Below are 25,657 nucleotides of genomic sequence, written 5' to 3' on the forward strand. Positions count from 1 at the left end.
AGGGTTTAAAAATGCATGTGCACTATTACCATATATGGTTAAAAAGGCAAAGGATTTATACAATCTGAAGAGAAACCAGAGTATTATATATGGTTAAAAGCATGACCTCTGGATTCCTTTGATCTGAATTTGAATCTTAGTACCTACAGCTCCTAGCGCTCAATAAATACATCTGAATAGTATTCATGAGATCTTGGGCAAGTTGCTTAACCTCTTTGTATGTTGGTTTCCTTATCAAAAAAAGATGGGGGGTCCTATTTCACAGAGTTATTGTGGGAATTAAATCAGAATATATGCAAAATGCTTATTAATAGTGCTTGGTATTCAGTGCTAAATAAATGTCAGCATTTATTATTATCACTATTCTTATATTACTAGCATACTGATTTGCTTTACTTTGTCACACATTAACAGAAGTCAAGTGGTAAACCAAATTTTCTAGCAAAAGAGAAATCCTTAATGATTTTGAAGACTGAGACACTCAATAGGGCAGAATAGGCCCTAAACACAGCCCCCAATTTTTTCCTGCTTCATAGGCTGGCTGTTACTAACACATGTCTCTACATCATGTTGCCAACGTTGGGAACTTCCCTGGGGCTCTGCCACCTGCATGCTGGTCGCCCTGGAGTGCTGGGTAGACCTTGAAGTACTGGCATGACTGGGTCAGAGGACGGCACAATCTCTATCCATGTGACCATGGGGCTAATTCTCAGCAAGCTCAAAGCTCCACACCTTGGACCCTGGATGCTGTAGCTTACAGCATTGACTGTCAAATGTGAGGGTACATCAGAATCACTGGGCTAATGAAAACACAGACTGCTGGGCCCCACCCTCAGGATTTCAGATTCAAAAGCTCTGGGCTAGGGCCTGAGAATGTGCATTTCTAAAGAAATTTCTATGAGATGTTGATGCTGCTGATTCAAGGACCAGCTTTGAGAACATAGCTCCCGCATACAAATTGGTTCTTTAAGGGAATAGAAACCAAGTGGCATAACTTTATTTCTTCATGTTCTGAGGAAAAAATTTTCCACGAAGTGTAACTATGTAGGTATTCATGGACGGACAATCTTCAGAAGCACAGTAGAGAATATAAATTATAAATAATCTCAAGGTAGATATACTTCTTATGCACAGGTATATTTGTTAAAACATTAGGTATATAAATATACCAATAATTTTTTACTTTAAATTGGCATATAATAAAAGGAATGACTAAATATAAAAATGTACACTCACAAAGAAACTCAATTTTATAAAAATTAAAATGTTATTCATATGCTTTTCAGAAAATAAGATGCCATTTTCTTCACATTTATGAGTCATATGCATTATATATACTGTTAAGGCAAACTAGCCTAAATGATATTAGAGAAATTCTATCTCATTTAATGACAATGTGTCAAAAAACACTTTAAATTATCTAAAAATAAAATACAGCAGGGTGTGGCTAAAAGATTCCATAGTAAAAAAAATTAAAATTAAAATTATATAAACAGGGCAGGGTGAATACGTGTAAAATTCTTCAAAATTTGACTTACCTAATAACAATTCACCAGCTGTCTCTCTAGATGGTGCAACACTGATGCATCTTCGATTCACTCTGTCAAAACATACTTAAAATTACTATGACTAAGTATTCTGACCAATTTTAGAGAATATAGGCTTTATTTTATCTAGTAAAATATTTCAGCAAAGCAGACTGGAGTTTCAATAGCATGAGGTGTCTTATCAAAATCTACATGAATACCACCTCCTTTTTTAACATTCTAGAAGAAGAGAAAATATCTGAAACTTTTAGAAAAAGCTAACAATCCCTATAACTTGTATGTAGAACACAGGAATTCAGTTATTTAATAGAGACTTCAATATTTTATATTTTCCCGTACATAAGCAAACATTGGTTCATGCCTCTGATACTTCAAATATATAAACAAAGCCTAGTATTCTAGAGAAAATAGGTGATTTAGAGTCTGAAAATTCCTCTGTTCTTTAGTCAATTATCTTTGAGTCTCAGTTTTTTTATCTATCAAATGGGTATAATAGTAACAACCACAAAAACAGTAATGACATTACAATCATTAGTTAATATATACTGATACACCTAATACTCAACAATGCTGTGACACCTTGGGTATTATTATTTCCTCATTTAGTAGATGAGGAAACTGAGACTGAAGGTTTAAATAATTTGCCCAAGATCAAATAGCAAGTAACAGGAAGAATCGGAATTTGAACCTTTAACACTACACTATATAACCCTTTAATGATACCACCAGCAGGTCTACCTACTTTACAGAGCTGTTAAAAAAGTTAACTATAAAAACATATATATGCTAATAAGGGCCAGATCATGCTGGCTGAAGTCCAATGAATGCTTGCTATCAGAAATGTCATTTCCTTTTGGATTTTGGCCAATCAACTTTGTCCTCTCTTGAGCCTATCTTGTTTAAGACTTTTCTTAAAACCACAGCATTATCTAAAATAAATATTATAGAAACACTCAATAAATTGTTATACCCTCACAAAAGAGTGAAGGTCTATGGATCCAAACTCACCTTATAGATTCACTTGCAGCTTTGTCTTTGACAGTGGAAGAGAAAGAAGAATGAGTTTTGTCTTCAAATAGGTAAGAGAGTGGTGGTTTGACCACATCTGTTGAGGAAAAAGTACATATTAATCTTTATCAAATGACTACAGTTACATCTACTATATTTAAATGTTGAGTCAAGAAGCCACCATTACCTTCCGATTTTTGTCTGTCCCTAAGGAGATACTTATTTGGAATAGTTAAGTAACATCGCTGTAAACGTCTCCTCTCTCGATTTGGCCCTTCTGTTGGATCCAGTTGCCATGAGGTTGGGTAGTAGATGGGGTCATACCATACTGCTCTGCAAGTGAAAGTAAAAGGGTGTTTTAAGTGGCCATCTAAGGACTTTAGCTTTAAACAAAAAAAAATCATTATAGAGACTGAATAAATAAGTCACAATTGATCTATTCAATTAAAAAAACCCAACTATTTATATGCTTAGCCCAGGGAATGCATACACATCATACGAAAGAACAACATAAAATCTAAGTGACCTTCTGCTCCTGAATCCCAGTCTCCCAGTTCCCCTCCTAGAGGCTAGCTCTGTTTCCAGAGCTATTAAATTTTTAAAAAGATATATCACAATGACTATGAACACTTTAGCAACATAATATAACACGCTGGATTTAAGATGGTTAGCTAAAAAAAATTTTTTTCCAAATTGATTTTTTACATTTCCTATTTTGCCTATTCTGTAGGCAAAAAACAAATTCTGTAACAAATAAAATTAGCTCCTCTTCGTGGTATACATCACAGTCTAAAAAAGGTTTTCAAATAGTTTTATATCTTAGATAAAAGAAAACAGTAAAAGTGTATTAAATATATTTTTAGAAATAGAGAAAAAAAATCACTTTAATCCTATCACAAACATACCAAAATACTGGTAGTGGTTATTTCTTTTTCCTTCCTTCCTTCTTTCCTTCCTTCCTTCCTCCCTCCCTCCCTCCTTCCTTCCTCAGTTAGAAGCATTAGCTATACATACTTCCATATCCTGCCTTCTTTCATTGAAACAGTATAATCTTTATTATCACGATTTTAAATGACTGTCTAATATTACATTGAGTGGATATATCACAATGTATTTAACTATTAATATATTACTATTTTTATATATTTAAGGTGTTTCCAACTCATTCACTAGCATAAATAATGCAGAGATAAAATATCTTTATGTTTATTGCCCTCCACATTTTTAATATTTTCCTTAGGATAGAATTACTAACTGAAGCTAGAAACAAAATTTTTGTCGGGTTCCTGATATATACTGTCAAAGTCTACAATATCACAAAAGCTCTAAGGACAGCTAATATCCTGCTGTGGATATCAGCAGGTAAAAAAAAAAATTATTTTAAACATGAAAGTAAAATTTGGTATCTAAAGATTTTAAAAAACCAAATTAGCCTCTAGCAATATTGAGTATTTTCTCAAGTGTTTATAAATTCTATTTGTCTTACATGAGGAGTGCGTTCATGTTTTTGCTCATTCAAACTTCTGGGATCATAATATTTTACCTTAGAATTTGCATGAGTTTTCAAACAGTAAGAATATTAACTCTTTACTATATTTGCTGAAAATAAACTCCCATGCTTTTTTGTCATTGTTGTAGTTGTTAAAAACACTACAAAAAACTAGGATTCAAATCCATTGGTTTCTTTGCAATTTCTTTTATTGTGTTTGAGCTTAAAAGCTATCCACCCAGAGTTGATAAATACCCTATTTTCTTCTACTTTATGAACTGTTTCAATTTAATTCTTTCATCCATCTGGAATTTACTTTAGTGTATACATTTAGTGTATTTAGCACACCAAAGTCACACAAATCAGTTATCTTAACCAAATTTAGAGAACAATGCTTTAATTTCCCTTTTTTCATTATTTGTAGTTTATCTTTTTAATCTTATTAATAGTCATAGGTCGAAAAAGATATTTTTCACAACTATTCTATTTCAGTGATTTCTCTATTCTTTTACAAAGACCATATTGTAAAATTAAAGCCAATATTACTATCTGGAAGAGCTAATGCCTCTCTCCCTCATTACTTTTTTCCCCCGGAATTAAAAAAAAACAAACTCATATGATTATTCTTCAAGATGAAAAAAAATCACAAATGGTTACACAAAAAAAAGTTTAAATAATGAAACAATTTTATGAGTCTGAATTCTGGAATAAAAACTGTGTTGCACAGCAATATACGAAATATTTACACAACACAATTTAAGATGTTCTCCCGTTGCTTACCTATCATGCGTCAGTTGCTGAATAAGTTCCTGCCAATGTCTGCTGGCACTCAGGTCTACTTTATACATTCCTCTGATATGCTGGATCACCTTTTTTCTCTCAATTCCTTGGGAGAGAGACACTGCCTGGGTGATATCTGCAGCGATTTTAGATATATCCTTTGATTTTGAATCAAGACGCTGAAAGAGACTAAGCAAACAATAACACTATCCCTAAGTTAAGTGCATACGGAATATTAAATGTTTATCAAAATATGACACTTTAAAACTAAAAGTATATGTGAAATCTAATGGACTGCTAAAAGACATGACTTTTGGAACACATAAAATATTACCTTTGTTGATTATTATTAACTGTTTTCTGCCAGGCAGCTTTACTCACACCTTCTTCAGTTTCATATTTCTTTTGTTCCTAAAAGATTTAGAAAATAATATACTATAAAAAGCTTACTATTTCTCATCTAACATTGGCACAGAGCCCAACAAACTAATTTTATAATCAAGTTAACAAAGGAAAAAATATTATCCTTTGGAGACCAGAATATTAAAATAATCACTTAAATAATATTATAATTCCTCTTTGTTTCTATACAATTTGGGTCACAGAAACTAGGATAGCATATTAACCAGAGTTGCCAAACCTGATGAGTTTACACAGTTGCTTGCTTCTTTATTTTGCTTTTCATTAAAGCACCCCTAACTCAAGGTATGCTTCAACTTGCTTGTCACTATAAAAATCCTTCATTCACTGAAGGTTACTGATAATGGGTAAGGATGACCATAGATAATAAAATGTTCCCCAAAATCAGCCTATTTTTTCTTTCATAGTAAAATGTAGTATAGTATATAGTAAAAAATAAAACAATCATTTCAATATTATCATCAATGATATTCTATTCTATTCTAAAAAAAGTACTGTCAATCATTCTTCAACTCTATACAATGGGTTCTCCTAAGAAACAGTTATGGTTTCACCGACTCACCTCTTTGATCATTTTAATAAGGTCTGCTTTTGTTGATGCACTGGGAGGGATGCACTTGTGACCACACAATTTTAAAGCATTCATAAGTAGTTCTGCTGTGTCTAGTTCTTCTTCCGTCAACTCATCTTGGTGATTATGTATCAACTCTGACAAATACAAAACTAACTTGGCTCCATGCTTTAAAAAAAGTAATAATTTTTTTAGTAATAAAAAATTTATTTCTTACATTTAAATTATTTAACAGTAATTAAATTAAATTAAATTATATTACTAGATTTATTTGGTTGGATCTGATCTGAATAAATCAGCTACAAAAGACATTCTGGGGAACAATTGAAGACACGTGATTATGCATTGCGTATTTGATGACAGAGAATTAATCCTAATTTTGTTATATGTAATAAATGTTATGGTTACATAAGAAAATGTCTTTTTAAAAAAGAATTTAGAAGTAAAATATCATGATTTCTATAATTTACTTTAAAATAATTTGTAAGAAATCAATATGATAAAATAGTAATAATTATTAAATCTAGGTGATGATTACATGATATTCATGATACTATTCTCTCTGCTTTGTATGTTTGAGAATTTTTTATTATGAAAGATTAAGAAAAAGCAAGCTACCTAGTTTTTGGGGAGAAATTTTTGAAGAGGATTTGCTAAAGGAATATAGGAAATAAGCTGGAATAAAAGAAGAGAATTCTTAGGTTTCCTCACAGAAAAACTGAACTGAAAAGGAAAACGTCCTTTAAACCTTAAAATAAAAGAAATATGCTTATTTATTCTTTCTCCTTTAATTTCTGGTTAGAAGGAAGAGAAGTTGGTGAAATTTCCAGAACAAAGCCCTTTACCATGTAGGAGAACAAAAGTTGAAAGACTCAAAAACTGAGACCTAAGCACTCAGTTTTATGAGCATGTTCAGGGAAAATTAGTTCAGGCCAATCTTTTGTGAATAGACCCTAAAACAAAATGACAGCGTTACCTAAGGTAATGGCAATTGTCCTTTGCAGTGTAAACCTAAACCAAACTTTGATTCATGATTTTTCAAGTGGCCCTTCCACGCTATAGGTATCACATCTGATTGTAATGTGTACACTATGTATTATTTAGACAATTAATTTTGCCAAAAAATTTGCATTAGTACAAATACCACTGCATTTGGCGTTATGACATTTTAAACTGAATAGTATTAAATGTGAACAAATGGATCTGGAAATGACTGTATTTTGGGTGATATTTAAATTAACAAGTTGAATCACATCATGTCATTTCCCAAAAGCAAAAGATGAACATATGCAATGGTGAAAATAGCAAAGCTCATTTTAATGCAACATTTTAAATTAGTCAGAAGACAGCTGCTACCTGACCAAAAGAGAAAAATGAACAGATGCTCTGCAAGTAAAAGGCCTGAAGAGTTGGCAAATAAAGAAAAATGGTAAATGACTAGAATATTTTCATACATGTGTCTTAAAGGTAATGTTCTTGATATAACTTTTGAAATATTTCAGTTTAGTATTCAGAGACATGCTAAAATTATCACAAAAAACTATCAGAAATGTTTTCATTCATTCTAAATATCCAAAAAAAAAAAAACACATGATTTTCTTAAACACTGAAGTTGTTTCTTATATCTCATTTTAACATCCTCTGATAATTATTTATTGATTATAGTTTCTGGGACTATCTATCTGTCATTGCAGATAGATACAAAAAAAATCTTGTTTTTAGTCCTTAAAAAAGTGATTTAAGGAACTGAATCTGTTAAACACTAATCCTTAGAAAATAATAAAATGCTAAAATGTGTAAAAACAAAATTTCCAATGAAGGTTCTAAGAAGGAAGAGTTATGAGTGGACTGTAAAAAGGGAGAACGTTTTTGAAGGAAGTATGGATTGAGCTGGGTCTGTGCATAGATAGAATGGATACATAGACAGACGAGAGAGAGAGAGAAAGAGAGAGACAGAGAGAGAGAGAGAGAGACAGAGAGAGAGAGAGGAGGCATTTTGTGCGGAGTGGGCAACATGAATAAAGAAGTGTGGCAGTAGAAATGCACAGGATGTGAACAGGTTGCAAGAGACAAGGATGATACTATCTTGAAAAGAGGAGGCGCCACAGACTGGAGATTAATCAGAATCAAGTTGTGACAGGAGAAAACAAGCCTGGGGCTTTAGAACTCAGATTAAAATTCCATTTGTAGATTACAAATACATATAAACTGAATACAGTTTACATGCAGCTGTAAAAAGGCATAGATTTATTTATATCTTCAACAGACATTTAGATGGTTAACTATAGGGAGAGGGAAAGAATAGAAGAAGGGTATAGGGACAAAATCTAAAACCTTTCTGAATGTGCTATGTTTCCACACTTTTGATTTTGGAACCATGTAGACATTTTATATGATTAAAAATAAAATTAAAGAAAAACCCAATGGAATCCCTAAAAGTAGAAAACAAACTGAAAAAAAAAAAAGAACTAGTTGACTAAAGTTAGTGGCATGACCAAATTTTTAAAAAACTATTTTAAGTGCTTTTACTATACAGTATTTTCACTGTATACCACTAATAGTATCCTATCAGTTTTACTTATTCTTGGACTTCATTTGAATGGAATCACAGACTGAATGCTCTTTTGTGTTCAGCTGCCCCTTTCCCCAACTCACTGTTTTTGAGATTCACCCATAATATAGTAGGTGTATCAGCAGTCTGTTCCTTTTTATAGCTGTATAATAGTCTATTGTACAAATATATCACAATCTGTTTATATAATACATTCTCCTTTTTTATAGACACTTGGGTTATTTCCAGTTTGGGGCCATTAATGAAAAAAACTACCATGGATATTCTTGTACAAGTCTTTTTATGGACATATGTTTTAATTTTGGTGGGGGGTAAGTATCTAAAAATAGAATAATAGGGTCACAAGTTCAGTATATGCTTAATTTATAAGAACTGTTAAATAGCCATATAAAATGGTTTAATGTACCACTTAAACTCTGTCTATCACTGGAGAATTTATAGACTCTAAAATTCTTTTAAGTACTTTGGTTTTGATCATTCCAAGTGGTCAACATTTTTTTTCGATTTTAGATGACTATAAATATTTTTGAAATATGTTATATGTATGTTTGAGCTATTCAGCATAGATATTTCACAGACAATATAATGCTTTTTAAAAAGGCCTCCAAACAATAACTTTTCTTCTTCTTCCTTTTTTTTTGTTTTTTAGAGATAGGGTCTTGCTCTGTCACTCAGGCTGAAGTACAGTGGCATGATTATAACTTACTATAACCTTGAACTCCTGTGCTAAAGTGATCCTGCTGCCTCAGCCTTCTGAATAGCTAGGACTGCAGGTATGCACCACCACGCTCAGCTAATTTTTAAAAAAAAATTTTTTTGTTGAGATGGGGTCTTGCTCCATTGCCCAGGCTTGTCTTGAACTCCTGAGCTCAAGCAATCCTACTGTCTTGGCCTCCCAAAGTGTTGGGATTACAGGTGTAAGCCACCATGCCTGGCCCAAACAATTATTAAAGAAAATACTTTCAAGATGTGGTAACACATTATAAAGAATCTGAAAACAACTCAGATACAGAACTTCTTTATTTAAGTGCTGGAAAAAAGATTGGGAAATCAACACAGAGGTCAAATTGAGCCCGTACGAGAGCATCTGAAAAAACACCTCAGGTTAAATTTGTTTGGTAAGAAAATTATATTCATGACATTAAGCATGAAAATTCAGTTTATTTACAGTTCTTATTTTGTTAGAACTTTATACTTCACCAAAAGTTTTTACTTATCAAATGCTGAGATACTTACTTGCAGGGATGGACTGAGACAGTCTCTTAGTATTTCCTGATGATTTGGTTCATGAACTATTTCGAAAATTTGCTTTCTCTCTTGTGCAGTGTGGGCCGGTGACAAAATATGTACTAGTAGTCTCCCAAGCTGCATTCGGAAGGTTTCCTTACAAGACCATAGGATTTTAGTCCACTGCTGCTTAGAACCACTGGTTTTACTTGAACTCTTAAATCAAAATAGGAATGAATTAGAATCAGACTTCTTAAGTAATAATATCTTAACCTATATAGCCCTAAAGAAGATCATGGAACATGTTTTAGTCTATATTTATTAGTCAGTATTAGAAAGACATATATGCATCCATACAAATGGCAGTTTAAAAAAGATGAACATACAACATTCATAATAGCATTATTCAAAATAGCTGAAAGGTGGAAACAGTTCAAACGTCCACCAATGGAAGAATGGATAAACAGAACGTGGTATTCACATACAGTGAAATATAATTCATTTTTAAAAAGCAATCAAGTTCTGATACATGCTTCAACATAGATGAACCTTGAAAACATGCTAAATTAAATAAGCCAGACACAAAAGGACAAATATTGTATGCTCCTACTTACATGCGGTATCTACTTTCATAGAGACAGAAAGTAGAATTATGGTATTGGGAACTAGGGGGCAGGGAATAAGAGTTATTGTTTAATGGGTACAGAGTTTCAACTTGGGATAATAAAAAAGTTCTGGAGATGGATGGTGGCGATGGTTGCACAACAGTATGAATGTACTTAATGCCACTGAACTGTACCCTTAAAAATGGTTAAAACGGGCCGGGTGTGGTGGTTCACGCCTGTAATCCTAGCACTCTGGGAGGCCGAGGCGGGTGGATCGCTCAAGGTCAGGAGTTCGAGACCAGCCTGAGCAAGAGCGAGACCCCGTCTCTACTAAAAGAAAAAATAAAAATAAATGATTTGGACAACTAAAAATGTATATAGAAAAAAAATTAGCTGGGCATGGTGGCACATGCCTATAGTCCCAGCTACTCGGGAGGCTGAGGCAAAAGGATTGCTTAAGCCCAGGAGTTTGAGGTTGCTGTGAGCTAGGCTGACGCCACAGCACTCTAGCCAGGGCAAAAAGAGCGAGACTCTGTCTCAAAAAAAAAAAAAAAAATGGTTAAAACAGTAAATTTTATGTTACATGTATTTTACCCTGTGGTCCACAACCCCTGGGCTGCTGACTGGCACCAGTTTGTGGCCTGTTAGGAACCAGGCTGCACACCAGGAGGGGAGCGAGTGAAGCTTCATCGGTGTTTATAGCCGCTCCCCATCACTCGCATCACCACCTGAGTTCCACCTCCTGTCAGATCAGTCACTGTCTCCCATTACCCCCAGATGGGACCATCTAGTCACAGAAAAACAAGCTCAGGGCTCCCACTGATTCTGCATTATGGTGAGTTCTGTAATTATTTCATTATATATTACAATGTAACAATGATAGAAATAAAGTACACAATAAATGTAATGTGCTTGAATCATCCCCAAACCCCCACCACCACCCCTACCCAGTCCATGGAAAAATTGTCTTCCACGAAACCAGTCCCTGGTGCCAAAAAGGTTGGGGACCACTGATTTTACCTCAATTTTAAAAAAAGAGATGGATGAAGGAACTAAAGTCCTTCCATTTAAAAAATTACCAAGGACTCAGAAATTATAAATTAAAAAAACGAAACTATTAAAGAACAATGGCAGATAAGCCCACATTGCTTTTGCAATAAAAAAGAGAAAGGATTCATAATAAAGACTTGAATTAGTACTACAAGACTAAGCATAATAGTCAAAAATTAAGCACGCCATACAGCTGTCCTCACTTATCTGCAGTTTTGTTTTCTGCTGTCAACAATGGTCCAAAAATAGGTGAGTACAGTACAATTATAGTATATTTTATTCATATAATTGTTCTATTTTATTATTAGTTATTGGTGTTAATCACTTACTATGTTTAATTTGTAAATTAAACTGCATCACAGATATGTATGTAAGGGAAAACACAGTACAGATAGGGTTTGGTGCTACCTATGGTTCCCCCTTTCATTGGAGGTCTTGGAATGTACCTCCTGCAGATAGGGAGAAACCACTGTATAGATGGACCATCAATATTCCGTAACAATTAACTACATAAGTTATTTCAACCGTGGTCCCACTAAGGCCAGCCTAATCCTGATCAAATTACCTGTATCTGGTTTAAAACTGGAATCAGTACATTTTAGAGTTTATTCTGAGTTTTGGACATGGCTCTCTAATTACTCCTAGTCTTAAGGACCCTGTGTAAGTGATTTAGTTCTAAGTGAATGTGAGGTTTGTTTTGCTGTTCAGATCTGGACACTAAAATCTAGCTTAGATTTAGAGATTGGCAAATCATGGTTTACGAGTTCTGCTAGAATTAGATTAGCCTTTGATATCTACGCAGTGAACTGACTGATTTGTTCCCTACGGTCAACTGTAAGTGACCCACACAAACCCAAGTGAGACAATAATAAATGGAACCTGACATTTGTCAGTATTCTCTATGTGATTTTCAAGGTGTTTCATACATTAAAGCCCAGATCTAAACTTAATAATAGTTCAGAAACTCAAGAGTAAGTAGCTATAAATAAAGTCCATTAAAAACAGACTATTAACATAAACTGTCATAGTAGTCATCAAAGCTCTACCTTTTTCTGATGTTGATCATAATAAACTCCAATATTAGAAAATGGCTTTCAGGGTACAGAATTAAAAGATCAATGTGAGATGACTCATTTTGGAAAGGGTAAATCAGCACTCTATCTATTAATATTTTTCTATTATTAAAAATCCAAGTTGTCTGAGTTTTTAAAAACTCTCTGAAAGAACACAAAGAAATATGATTTTGAAGACATAATTCAGACACATAAAACCTCTATTCCCTTTGTGTGAATGAACATTTCTCATTAATTAATTTACTTACAATAGACACTTTGAATCCTTCTACCAGGTATGTGAACATTTCTTTCTGAAATGGATTCAAAACAGAAGGCTGTTCACGATGAATATCTTCCTCAGAAATTTCAGTCTGGGAAACCGAGGTCTTCCTTTGAGTTGTATTTTCTGGAGTTCTCAAAATGTCAATAATGTCTGAATTAAACTCTTTGCATAAAAAAATAAAAAATTAGTCACATCACTGATGCCCACTCATTATCAATGATAATAATGCTGCTAACAATATTCTATGTAATTACTAATTCAATTATCACAATATAAATGTGCAGTAGGTATATTAGATGTAGTAGATATAATAAACTAGAGAAAGTGAATTCACCTAAAATAACATAGAAACTTAAAAATTCATGTCATATAATTCTATTATAAATTAAAGATTTAATTTACTAACGAAATAAGTTAAACTGCAAAATGATTAAAACCATGAAATTCTCAGACAAATTAAACATAAAGACCATGTAATATTTATATTAGATGGATCTACAGAGCTGCTTCACAATTAAATACTGCACGTGTGATAATCCTGTTTCAACTTCAGAGTTTAGCCTGGAAGCCTGTTACCCCAAATGTAAATTAGAAAAGTTTTTTAAAAAAACCCCAAACATCTTAGGTATATCACATTTTTCCAGTGATTAAAACTTATGTTTTCTTTCCCCTGCCTTCCTGGGATTACCTGAATAGTTGTTAAAATTCTGTTTTGACTTATCTATAGTGCTTTTTTAAAAAAAATTTCAGCTTTATTGGGATATAATCAACAGATAGAAATTGTATATATTTAAGGTGTTTTGATAGATGTATACATTCTCAAATGATCACCACAATCAATCTAATTAACATATCCACTGCCTCACAGAGTTACCTTTTGTTGTTGTTTTTTTGTGGTGAGAACATTACATATAGTGCTTTGGAATATATCTCTTTGAATAGCTTTTTTGGTGGTTGCTCTACGTATAGCACCCCTGGGCATTTATCTCAGAAAAATGAGGACTTTCAGTCACACAAAAACTTGTACATAAATGTACTACCCTAGCAGTGATACAAGATTCACTGGGGGAAGCTGGCCAAAGAGTACACAGGATTTCTCTGTATTATTCTTAACTGCACGTGAATCTACAATGATCTCAAAAGATCACATTGGAGGTGCCATATGATTTTAAAATCAATGGTCAACCTAGGGTAGCATTTAACACATTAAAAAGTAGACTTTTGGCTGGGCACGGTGGCTCACGCCTGTAATCCTAGCCCTCTGGGAGGCCGAGGTGGGAGGATAGCTCGAGGTCAGGAGTTCGAGACCAGCCTGAGCAAGAGTGAGACCCCGTCTCTACTAAAAATAGAAAGAAAGTAACTGGACAACTAAAAATATATAGAAAAATTAGCCGGGCATGGTGGCACATGCCTGTAGTCCCAGCTACTCGGGAGGCTGAGGCAGGAGGGTCGCTTGAGCCCAGGAGTTTGAGGTTGCTGTGAGCTAGGATGATGTCATGGCACTCTAGCCTGGGGCAACAGAGTAAGACTCTGTCTCCAAAAAAAAAAAAGTGGACTTTTATTTAAGACTATCAGTTCTAAATAAGAAATTCCTTTAATAATGTGGATGTTAAGAATTGAAAAATGCTGTTTAAGAATTTGAAAACTAACCAGTTCCCTCTACATTATTTTCCTTTTCATTTGCTATCTGAGGAAGAACAAATTAATCCTATAGTCTTACCCTGATAAACAATCCTGTTGACTGCTAGAACAGTGAGCCTCTGCAGTCTCTGTGTCAGCTCCGTTTCAGATGCCTGGCTGGGATTCTCTTGACTCATTCTCCGCTGCATCATCACATGAAGTTCATCATTTGCCACCGAACGCATTTTCATCAGAAGAGATTCAGTTTGAGCAAGGGGAAATTTTCGAGGACCTGCAATAGTACATAAATTAAAACGTCAAATGCCAGTGTTAACAAGGATCAGAGAAAGTATTTTGCTGCAATCTTTTGATTATCAGGCCATGAAAAAAACCTTATTTATTTCAGAGTTAATTTATACAAAGGAAAGAAAGTGATTAAGAGAAAGTGATGTTTCTCCCTCTTTGAGGAAGTGCAACAGTACTTCTGTTTTCAAAGTCCAAAATAACGATGTTGAAGCTAGTGACACAGCTTAGAATGGATATCATCTGGCAAAGTTTGAATCTTGTAAAAAAAGGATTAAATAGGCATAACTAGATCAGAATGCTTTGATAAAATATTTTCAAATACTGTTTCACTTCCTTGTATTCCAAAATCAACAGTTTTAAAGCATACCATGTTTTAGTGAGAACATTACTATTTCTGGATAATTACTATTGAATTTTATAGCATAGTGTTGAAAATTATATATAGTGACAAAATAGAAATCAGTAATTAAAAGTGAAAAAATCAGGTGAATAAAATTCCAGTGATTTGTTATTAAAATGATTTAGAGTGTATGTGTCATTTGGAATTCAACGCTGCGAAGCATTTCCTGAGAAACGTTTCCGAAACGTTTCCTGAGATTGAACGAGTAGGAGTGGCATTTCTAGCACTGTTACCGCACCTGCTCTGGGAGCTACAACACAAGTAGTGCATCCGGGAGAAAACTGGAAGGATGAGTCTCGATTTAATGGACTGAAGGAGAAGGGCATTGGAAGTTGACCATAGGAACCAAAATGACGTCTTGGTAGGTGAGGAATAACGGAACCCTTCATTGGAATTGAACCTTTGTTTTAAATTATGAAAACATATATCAATTTCCATAAATAACCTCTATAAATATTACTTACATATGACTAAATTATAACAGGTTTTAATGCCTTATCCTGTGAGATATTTAAATGTTTTAATAGCATTTTAGATTATCCAGTATTTTAGGTAATCAGTATTCTTGATCAGTTAATACATTTTGGTGGATAGAGTCACTTGTGAGGCAAAAAAGCAGCAAATAAAAAGAAAAAAATGGGGCTGGGCGCGGTGGCTCACCCCTGTAATCCTAGCACTCTGGGAGACTGAGGCGGGTGGATCGTTTGAGTTCAGGAGTTCGAGACCAGCCTGAGCAAGAGCAAGACCCCCGTCTCTACTAAAAAAATAGAAAGAAATTATCTGGACAACTAAAAATATATAGAAAAAATTAGCCGGGCATGGTGGTGCATGCCTGTAGTCCCAGCTACTCAGGAGATTGAGACTCAGATTGCTTGAGCCCAGGAGTTGGAGGCTGCAGTGAGCTATGATGATGCCACTGCACTGGTAATAAACAGAGCGAGATCCTATCTCACAAGAAAAAAAATTTTTATGTTTATTAATATGGAAACTAGAATATGTTGATTAGAAATAGAAATCAGTTTATAAACAGTAGGTAGAGTATGATACCATTTAGGCAAAATTATATCCCTCTCCCTTATATATAGCTATTAATACATGAAAATAAGATATAAAGGCTAAGGAATTAAAGCTTTGTTCACTGAGTAGTAGGCAACTCGGAGCTGCTGAGCAGAGGAATGGTACACCTGAATTAGATTATAAAAAGACTAACCTGGCAATAAAATAGTATCTAACTCCTCCAGGAGTGTGAGAATTGAAACCCTAGATGTATTGAAAGTACTGCTAAAGAAACTTTGGTCCCAAGCCATGGATGTCCTGAGATTCAAGGTCTGGGTAAATCTGTCTATTACCAGAGTATGGTGTGTGGCCATAATGGAAGCCACAGCCTCTGGCAGTCCCCACAACTCCTGCTGAAGGTGCAGTGGGTTGGAGGTGTCACTTATTTCAGTAGGTTTCAACAAATGCTAAATGAGTCTATTTAGGACTGCCCGCAACACTTATCAGTAGTGAGAACAACTTGTTTTAAGTTCTTCAAGGAACAAACCATTACCTAATTGATGGAAATGACAGAAACAGAAATCCCTCTAAGTCACTTTACTATCATGGACAAATGGACTTGAGCAGGTTTTTGTAACCATACGGCTCAGAAGCGGAGGAGTCTCAGCATTCTGTATCTTTTGTACCTATAGTGTACCAAGCCAATATAATTTTGACCATAACTTTTAACCAGTGGTGAAGAAATAAAAATGTCTTCCCCAAATATATGTGTAAAAAAACAACTTGAAAGCAATTACAAAGCAGCAACTATTAATAAACATATATAAAGTGGTATTTTGTGAATTGGATTCACAAAGACAGAATTTAAATAAAGGAAGCATTTAAAACAGGAACAATTCTTGAGAGAGACCTGAGAGAGATGATAGAGCTGGAGTGAGTAGATGTGGTGTAGGACACAAAGGGAAGAGTGTAGGGGTGCGTGTTCCAGCAGTCCCTAATTCTACGATGAGGTGGGTCTGTTAAGATGAGGAAGCTGGACTGGATGACTTTTAAGGTCTTATATTATGCTCAAAATTTGTAGGACTCTACAATCCTAATATAGCTTATAGCAACTGCATTTACTTAGAGTGAAAAATATAAGCCCAAGCATTATAAGGGACTGCAAGAGTCAGGAAAAATAAAGGAGAGTGGTGGTCTAGTGAAAAGACTAAAAGTCCATTATCTGTTTTAAAATGATTCAAACTAAAAACAAACAATAACAAACCTGGAGCTATGCAGGGCTCCAAGGCTCAAAGTGACAAAAATGTTAGTATCTAAAGAGAGAGATGACGGACTATTAGACAAATCATAGACCAACTAGAAAATAGCAGAGGACTATTGTGTTAGCTCAGGCACAAGTTGATCATTAACTAAAACCAGGGATTTAGGGATGGAAGCAGAGGAGGAATGGATATGAGAATAAGTATCAACAAAAAAGAAACAGTAGGAGTAGTAAAGGTATACTTTCTGATACCAACAGAGGGTGAATTCCACCTAAACAGTCACTGACCATATAAGGAATCCAGCTAAGGAAAGTTGTCCAAAAGTCATCATTTGGCATGTAGGAAGCTGAGCATTACTGCTAGACTTGGTAAAGAACAGAATTCTACCTAGGACGAAAGAGAGGTACAACAGCGAAGGCAGCTCAAGAAGAGAGACTGCAGTCAATAATTTAGTTACATGGATGTTTTACAAGTTTTATTTACATAAGTTTTATTTAACATAATTTAAATTTATACTATTGCAAAACAATGTATTTAGTAGCTTTTCTTTACAGGTGAATTTTTCACAGAGTTTAAAAATTTTGCATAGCATTGAACACAATGAATGAAAGAAAGATTTCGATGTAAAAGCCTTTAAGACAGTAAGGGTGGTTAAACTTCAAACAATTTACTAAGTACTAGGGAGATATGTATATATGTGTATGTGTGGTGTGTGGGTATGTATATCCTGTATGTGTAGTATTTAACTTTCTGGGTTGTGTTTATATAAAGGTCATAGTAGATTTTGTAGAAAAAATAAGGAAGTCTAACAATATTAACACTTATTGATGACATGTACTAACTCACAGCAAGCCCTAATGTCATGTGCATTTTAACACATTAACTGCCATGTGAGTTGTATTTAACTCATGCTAGTTTTGAACCTGGGGCTTCCTAAAGCATACATAACTCACATGTCTCTTCACCTTGGGAGCCATGTGAACTATTTTTCAAGTTGCCATATAACTCGTGCATAAAAACCAATAAAAATGACAAATTTTTCATTAAATTAGGATTGTTTTGTTTTTGAAGTTTTTATTCTATCTTCATAATAAAACACTGTGGCCCTAAGGAAAAAAAATTTTTTTTTAGTGTGGCAGTCAATGTGTTAATCATGTGTAAGCCACCATTATCTGTCTTGACTACTCCTCCCTGGGCTCCCCACTACCTCTCTTGTTCTCCTCTAATCCCCTCTCTACATAGAAGACAGAGTGACCTTTATAAAATAGAAGGCTGATTACATCATGTCACCTAGTTAAAACTTCCCATTAGGATAAAATCTAAACTCCTTGACATGTCTTGTATGACTATGTATGAACTGGCGCATGCTGTGCTGTGCAGCCTCACCTGGCATCACTCTGCCATCAAGTGCCACATTCTAGCTAAACGGCTTTCAGTTCTCAGAACAAGCTCAGCTTTTCCCTGCCTGGGAACCTTCACATAAGCCACGTGCTCTGCTTGTAACACTTTTCCTCTGACTCTACCTTGCTAACTCCTTTATGTCTATATTGCTATCTCATTTCCTCAGATCTCCCTAACTCCTGGTGTAAATCAGGATGTCATATTATCATCTCTATCATCTCTATTCCTACCCTCTACATTTCCCTACTGTTTCACAATCTCTGCAAGGGCAGACTCTGTGTCTGCTTTTTCATCATTGTACCTCCAACATTCAGTATAGTGCCTGGCACATAATAGATGCTCAAGAAATAACTGAATGAGAACAACACTGAAAAGAAAGCAGCAGAATAGTTTCCTCTGGGGAAAAAAACTTTCTTAAAGTTAACTTTAAACTAAGAAATATTTATAAGAACATAGCTACCTTTAATTTATCATTATTAAAATATTATTTCAATACTCACCAGCAATGCTTTTTCGCTTCTGTAATACTGGATGATGGGGAGCAGAAGGTGACCGGGGTGAACCTGTAAGGTTTTCAGAGTCATGATTTGCGGTGGTCCTTATAAATTCCATTGCAGCCTGGAGAACTCTAAGTTGTAGTGCAACAGCCATATCTAAAAACAGAAGATACTAGAATGTTTTTAAGCTATGTAGTTGTTAATTTTTTTATTGAACTGATTTCAATGTTAAAAATCTAAACTGCCAATATTTTATTAGACATAAATTTAAAAATTTTGATTAACACGGGTTCTTGATGGTAGTAAACATTTTTCAACTGTCTTTAAAACATATTTTAAAGCAAATTTCCAAATGGCCACTATAAAACTTTCACTGGAAAAAATATTAGTTGACAAATTTATTTCATTATATATAATTGTTTCAAAGAACAGACTTTTTGCACACAAGGCAAAAAGTTAAACCAGGAAGTCTCACATTTTTCTGTTTCATATTCACTTTAACATTTGCCATTAAAGAAAACTAACGGGCATTTCTATTCCACATAAACTTTTAAATTCTACGTGGTAAGAAAAATCAGTGGCTTCTTTCAGTGATGTGTTGCCAGCTCCTAACTACATCAAGGCATCATTTTTTTCTACATTTGCCACTCAAAAAGGCTTCTTTTTAAAACTGATAGATATTATCACAAAATTAATGTTAAATGTTCAGTAAAAGAGCTTTTAAGAAGAAAGAGATTAGGCTCAAATAACATGTTTGACCACTATACAACTCCCCGCAAAAATCCATAAAAATTAAATCTTACTTTGTGTCCTCTTGTTTTTACTATTTTGAAGATATCCAAGTAGTACAATCAGGTCTTCAATAACCCTAAAATATTGTGACCCTGAGGAACTGCAAGCATGAATTGTAACTGCTATGAAAAGCTGCTGTATATCACAAGCAAGCAATCTGTATTCACTCAAAGGAATGCTAAAAATAACAACAAAAAAAAGAACAGAACATTCATAAGAAAAAGAATAAATAATTTAAGAGAAAGACAACTGTTTTAAATTCCTATTTTACCAGTGTGTATTCATTCATGCAGTCATTCAGTATTTATTCCTGCTTACTCTATGGCAAGTAACATGTATTACATGCTAGAAGTAGAAATAAGAGATACACTTTTACTCCTGTCAAAAATACAGTTTTTCAGAGTACCAGACAGAGACACCACTATAAACAGTAAACAGCAGTAAGTGTAACAACAGAGCTTAACACAAGATACTGTGGGAATACATAAGCAGGCTCCTAGCTCACACTAAGGGTGGAGATTATATGGGTAGGAATAGGATCATTCTGAGAAGGTTTCTCAGAGAAGGTGAATTTGACTAAATTAATTAACCTCTCTGAATCTCACTTGTATAAATTATAGTTATTTTAAGGACTAAAAGAGGTAATAGATTTGAACATATATTAATCACTTATAAATAACCAATAAATATGAATTAGTTACTTCTGCCCCTCAATTTTAATCTTGATAATCTACCTCAGTGTGTGATATTAGATCCAAACACTTCTTTCCATTTATGTTTTCCCAGTCAAGCAAGGGTTAGAAATAGTGCCTGTCTCAGGCCAATTAATACAGTGGCATACAGGGACATTCATTAAGTATAATTTATTTTAAAATAAACAAAAAACTAATTCTAGAATAAGTCTGCAGGCACACTTCCCAAATTCTACCAATTTCATACACTGTATTATAATCAAGGCTAAGTGTTTTGTGAAAATAAAATACTTTGTATTTCTTTGCATTTCCCATATGCCAAGCACACAGACTCTAAATATAACAGGTACCCAATAAAAGTTGAACTCAGTTGAGTATAAAGAGTCTCTCTTTGGCCTAGAGAATCACTGAAGATAAGCTCTGTTCTTTCCATAAAAGTATAGATAACATTTAATGCTTTAATGTGCAAAAAGTTCTTCCTGATTATTCCAGAAAAAAAAATGTACAACAAGATGGTGCTTCTGGAGATTGATATGTTAATATTATTCTAATACAAATATTATACTGTATTATCACAAATGCAAATACTAAACGTACAAAATCTAAATAAAAATCTAATTTCCCAATATATTTTTTAAAGCTCTTAATCTATTGGGTCGGCAGCCGTTTGCCAATGTGCTTTTGGCTATTAGAAACTAATTTATGGTAGTAGATAGTTATATAGTATGCTAATAACAGGACAGCAGAGCAAGTTCAAAATATAGGCTTTTGAAGTAAGATTCAGTCTCAATTCCATTTACTTGCTGTGTGGCCCTCAATGAGTTACTGTATCTCTCTAAACCTCAATTTCCTATTCCTGATGGTGATAATAATTTTTATGGTCTATGGTGAAAGGTTGGTAAATATATTTGGGGGCAGTGAAATTTATTCTACTTGTCTTCAGGTTATAAATACCTAAAAATAGGTCATATAAATACTCTCTTCTTAACCAAACTTTGTTGAAAGTGATGAAAAACATACCTCTCCAAATTAACTTAATCTAAAATAAATTGTGTGGGAAAAATTGTTTGAAAGTATCATGAAAAATCAGATGCTTTAAAGTAACTTGTTACTAAAGTTTTCCCTTTCTAAAATATTTATCAGATATAATTTGAAATAATAATTTAAAACTTACTTCTTTTCTAATCCATTCAGGGCGGCTATTGTATTACATAACACATAGAGTAGACCATTATCCAGCAACATATCTGCTACCTTAGAACAAGAATTTAAAATTTGGAGAAGCAGTAAAAGAGCATTATGCAAGAGTATGTTGTCATAGAGAGAGGTCTCTATGAGTCCCAGAATAGGAATGACAGACCACTTCTGAAAAAGTCCCATGTTTTTCACATCTTCCAGATCAAATCTATAACAAACAATATATGGTTAAGAGAACATTAGAAGCAATTAGTCACAAAATAAGGAAACTACGGGCTACTTTGTTAAGTTGATTTTGAAGTTAAAAAAAATAAGTTTGTGGAGTAAGGATTCTAACTTGTTTTTTAGATTATAGACCCCCTCCACTAGAAAGACAAAAGCCAGTGCTAGAAGTCCATCCGAAGATAAATACACAAACATTCAGATAAAACATGCATACAATTTCATGGTTTTAATTGATTCACCTCAATTCACGCATGGGCCCCTTATGTCCAAAGAAACACTGTGTTGGGGGCTATATAACAATTCCACAGGAAAATTATTATTATTATTTTACATAGTATTTGAGAGACAGCTAGTAAAAAGAGGTTGAGCAAAAAGTAAGGAATCTTTGAGTTCTTGTCCCAATACTGCTTGTCTCTGTGATTGAACAAAATTATTTAAGTATTTTGTGCCTCATTTTCCTTATCTATGACATATGTGAGATAACATATGCCCTCCTTTCTTCTCAAAGCTGTTGTGAGAACCAAATAAGATAATACAGAATTGCCAGCCTGAGCAGGAGCAAGATCTGTCTCTACAAAAAATAGAAAAATTAGCCAGGTGTGATGGCACGTGCCTGTAATCCCAGCTACTCTGGAGGCTGAGGCAGGAGGATCGCTTGAGCCCAGGAGTCTGAGGTTCCAGTGAGCTATGATCAAGCCACTGCACTCTAGCCCTGTTGTCAGCAAGACCCTTTCTCAAAAAAAAAAAAAAAAAAAAAAAAAAAAAAAAAAAAATTTGCTTTTTGAAAGCCAAAAGCTATATGCAAAGGAAAAGTACTACTGAAATTACCATAATAAATAAGTAAATTCCTCAATGTCTGAATTTATCTATCACAATAAGAAGACACATTTCTCTCTACTCTATCATAAACGGAAATAATAGTTTGACTTTTCTGCCAAACTGTTGGTTTGGGAGAAAAATATTCTTTTATTTTTGTATTTATTTGCTAATCCATCAGCATTACACCAGGGTCAAATCTCAGCAATCAGTAAATCCAGGAATTCCAGATGAGGGATTTACTCTTTTCCCAGATAATGTGAGGGCTCTGAGGAGAGTCCTCTATGGGTCATTCGTGTAATCTGTCACTGAGAATATGCAAGCCATCTTTCTTTTCAGTTAACCTTCTCATGTTAATACAATACACCAAATCCTAGCTATCACTTTTTTCATTTGATGCAATATTTATTTGTTTCTAGTTTCTAGCTAGTGAATGAACCATGAAGAAAGAAGCTATATTATTAAAAGAAAGAACATCATATAGCAAATAATAAATTGATTCACCTGGAAAATTACTTTTAGTAGATTTTTCCTAAAGATGACCAAATAATTTTGTTAAGAGTGAGTTCACTAAATTTTACATTTAAGACAAAAGATCCCTAATTATGGGGGAAGTAAGAACCCACTTACTCTTCATCAAGGCCAATATGTCGACCAAAGAACATTTCGATGAAGCATTCTAACAATTCCTGAGTTCCCCGATGAAGATACAATTGGTTGGCTAGCAAGGAAAATCCACGATTCTTCAGAAATTTATCTTTTTGTTCCTTAGATGCTCTATTAAAATATGCATCTAATAACTAAAGTAAAAATTTAAGATCATTTAGATAATATATTAACATTTAATATACACAGATCAGACAGGAATCACACTTGCATTTGTTAAGTTATTAAGTTCATATGTATAGAAGAACATAGAAATCTCAAAAAAAAAAATGCCACCTCCATAGCAAAAAAAAAAAAAAAAAATGAACTTGTCTCTGACTACTGTGGCATGCTAATGATGACTCTATTGTGGGGATCTTAATATTTCTATGGTAGGGAAAATGGTGTTTTTAGCTGAGCATGAACATCTAGTAGAATGGTGACCTTAGCCGAGTATAAGTAGAATATCTGTGGCTAATTCTAAAGGAAAAAAATCTGTACACTATGCTCTTTCTGCAAACCTACATATATGTACGTAGACTAGACGTCTATTTCTGTATGTCTTGACAGATTATTTATCCTGAATATAAACCTGAACTTCCACCCTCTCTAGCTTCTTAAATGCAATGTTTGTAACCCAAATTAACTACTTTTCCTTCCAAATCTACTTCTTCCATGGTTCCGATCTTAGAGGAAGGTGGTCCCATCCTCCTAGACGTCAAGGCTTAACTCACTTTTGGCTTTTCTATTCCTGATTCCCCACACGCAATTATGAAGGTACCCCTCTTCCACTCTAGTGAATGTTTTTCAAATCTGCCTGTCCTTTGACTTCCCACTACCTCAGACCAGGAACTCATCTTTTCTGCCCGGGACTACTGAGCTAGCCTGCTAACAGAATACTCCCACCTCTCTCTCCCCTTCAATCACTCCCTCACAGTGGTGAAGGACCACTCATCCCCAAAAACACATCCATTTACTGTCCTACTTAAAAAGCTTCCTAAGTTTACAGTATAATAAAAAGTACACCTTCTGCAGGAATCTTTCTCCGTTCCCCCATGCTCAATTCTTCTTTATTAATTACTGCCATAGCAGCACTCATCACAAAATTCCTTGCATTTTACTTGGTTGGGCATATGACTCTCTCCCCTACTAGACTATAACTCCTTGAATGTGGGAGCTTATATTATTTCCCTTTATACATCACACTGCAACTAGCCCAGTGTTTTACATATAAAATTGGACCTTAATAAATACTGGGTTGAACTGCAAGTGATTAAACAATATCTACAACCAAACGAAAGAAAATGAGAATCTTTAAAAGACCATTCCAGTATTAGGTTGTGTTCTAATAGAAACCATTCATATAAAACATTCATTCATTCAACAATATACTCAGTATCTAGTATATGCTAGATACAAGATGCCTACCATCATGAAGTTTATATTTGTGGGAGATTAAAAAAACAAGTACACAGATAAATTTAAAAGATAATTAGAAGACATAAATAGGATATATGATAGAATAAATAAAGAACAGGGCTAGAGGGAAGCAATTTTGATAAGGTAATCAGGGAAGGACTCTCTGGAAAGGCGACATCTGAACTAGACGTGAAGTAAATGTCTAAAATTTGATATTACACTGCAGAAGAGATTTCCAATGAATCAAGTATTCCCTGTCATTTTTGCAAAAATGGACTAAGTGGATATGTGGATTTGTTGGTACATTTTAGAAACATATTGATATGAATCAATATATGGAGAAGGATTTAAAATTGGATGATAATGCAAAAATATGAGTAAGAAGTAACAAACTATATTAATTCATTATTCCTAAGTACAAAATAAAGCTTTACATCTACTTTAACATATATTTTCAAATTTTAAAATTACACATATATTTATTTTTCAGAACTAAAACAACATATCCAGTATTTGCCCTTACTTTTATCACTCCTTGCTGTATAGCTGGTGAGGGGTGGTTAACAAGGACCAAAAGTAAGTCTGCTTGAATAAGCTTGTCCATCACATTCTCAAGCATCATATCAGGTAGGATGAGAAGAACTCCACGTAAGAGTTCATATAATCCACAGCATATAGGTACCAAACAGTCTTCGGTTATACTAAAACAGAGACCAAAAAAGTCTTACTAACACAGTTATCAGGGAGAAAAGTACATGATGATTACCTTAGGAACTGTGAAG

General features: G+C 34.1%; 1 protein-coding gene across 5 annotated transcripts in view; it reads right to left on the bottom strand.

Moving 5' to 3' along the window:
• The window catches only part of LYST (lysosomal trafficking regulator), a 126,766-nt gene that overhangs the window by 49,298 nt on the left and 51,811 nt on the right, over positions 1 to 25,657 (bottom strand). The window contains exons 23-37 of one of the 5 annotated variants that reach the window (XM_045537249.1): positions 25,399 to 25,576; positions 23,442 to 23,611; positions 21,748 to 21,978; positions 19,893 to 20,059; positions 19,093 to 19,245; positions 15,172 to 15,333; positions 14,328 to 14,519; positions 12,591 to 12,769; positions 9,624 to 9,830; positions 5,807 to 5,983; positions 5,159 to 5,235; positions 4,825 to 5,013; positions 2,743 to 2,888; positions 2,556 to 2,652; positions 1,539 to 1,600 (exon numbers count right to left, since the gene is read on the bottom strand). In XM_045537249.1, the coding sequence (XP_045393205.1) occupies positions 1,539 to 1,600; positions 2,556 to 2,652; positions 2,743 to 2,888; positions 4,825 to 5,013; positions 5,159 to 5,235; positions 5,807 to 5,983; positions 9,624 to 9,830; positions 12,591 to 12,769; positions 14,328 to 14,519; positions 15,172 to 15,333; positions 19,093 to 19,245; positions 19,893 to 20,059; positions 21,748 to 21,978; positions 23,442 to 23,611; positions 25,399 to 25,576 (2,387 nt within the window). The remainder of the gene's footprint in view (positions 1 to 1,538; positions 1,601 to 2,555; positions 2,653 to 2,742; positions 2,889 to 4,824; positions 5,014 to 5,158; positions 5,236 to 5,806; positions 5,984 to 9,623; positions 9,831 to 12,590; positions 12,770 to 14,327; positions 14,520 to 15,171; positions 15,334 to 19,092; positions 19,246 to 19,892; positions 20,060 to 21,747; positions 21,979 to 23,441; positions 23,612 to 25,398; positions 25,577 to 25,657) is intronic. The other 4 variants (XM_045537250.1, XM_045537251.1, XM_045537253.1 and 1 more) reach the window with 4 other exon arrangements.

This window comes from Lemur catta, chromosome 25 (genome assembly GCF_020740605.2).
Source record: "Lemur catta isolate mLemCat1 chromosome 25, mLemCat1.pri, whole genome shotgun sequence".
In the NCBI taxonomy this organism is placed as follows: domain Eukaryota; kingdom Metazoa; phylum Chordata; class Mammalia; order Primates; family Lemuridae; genus Lemur; species Lemur catta.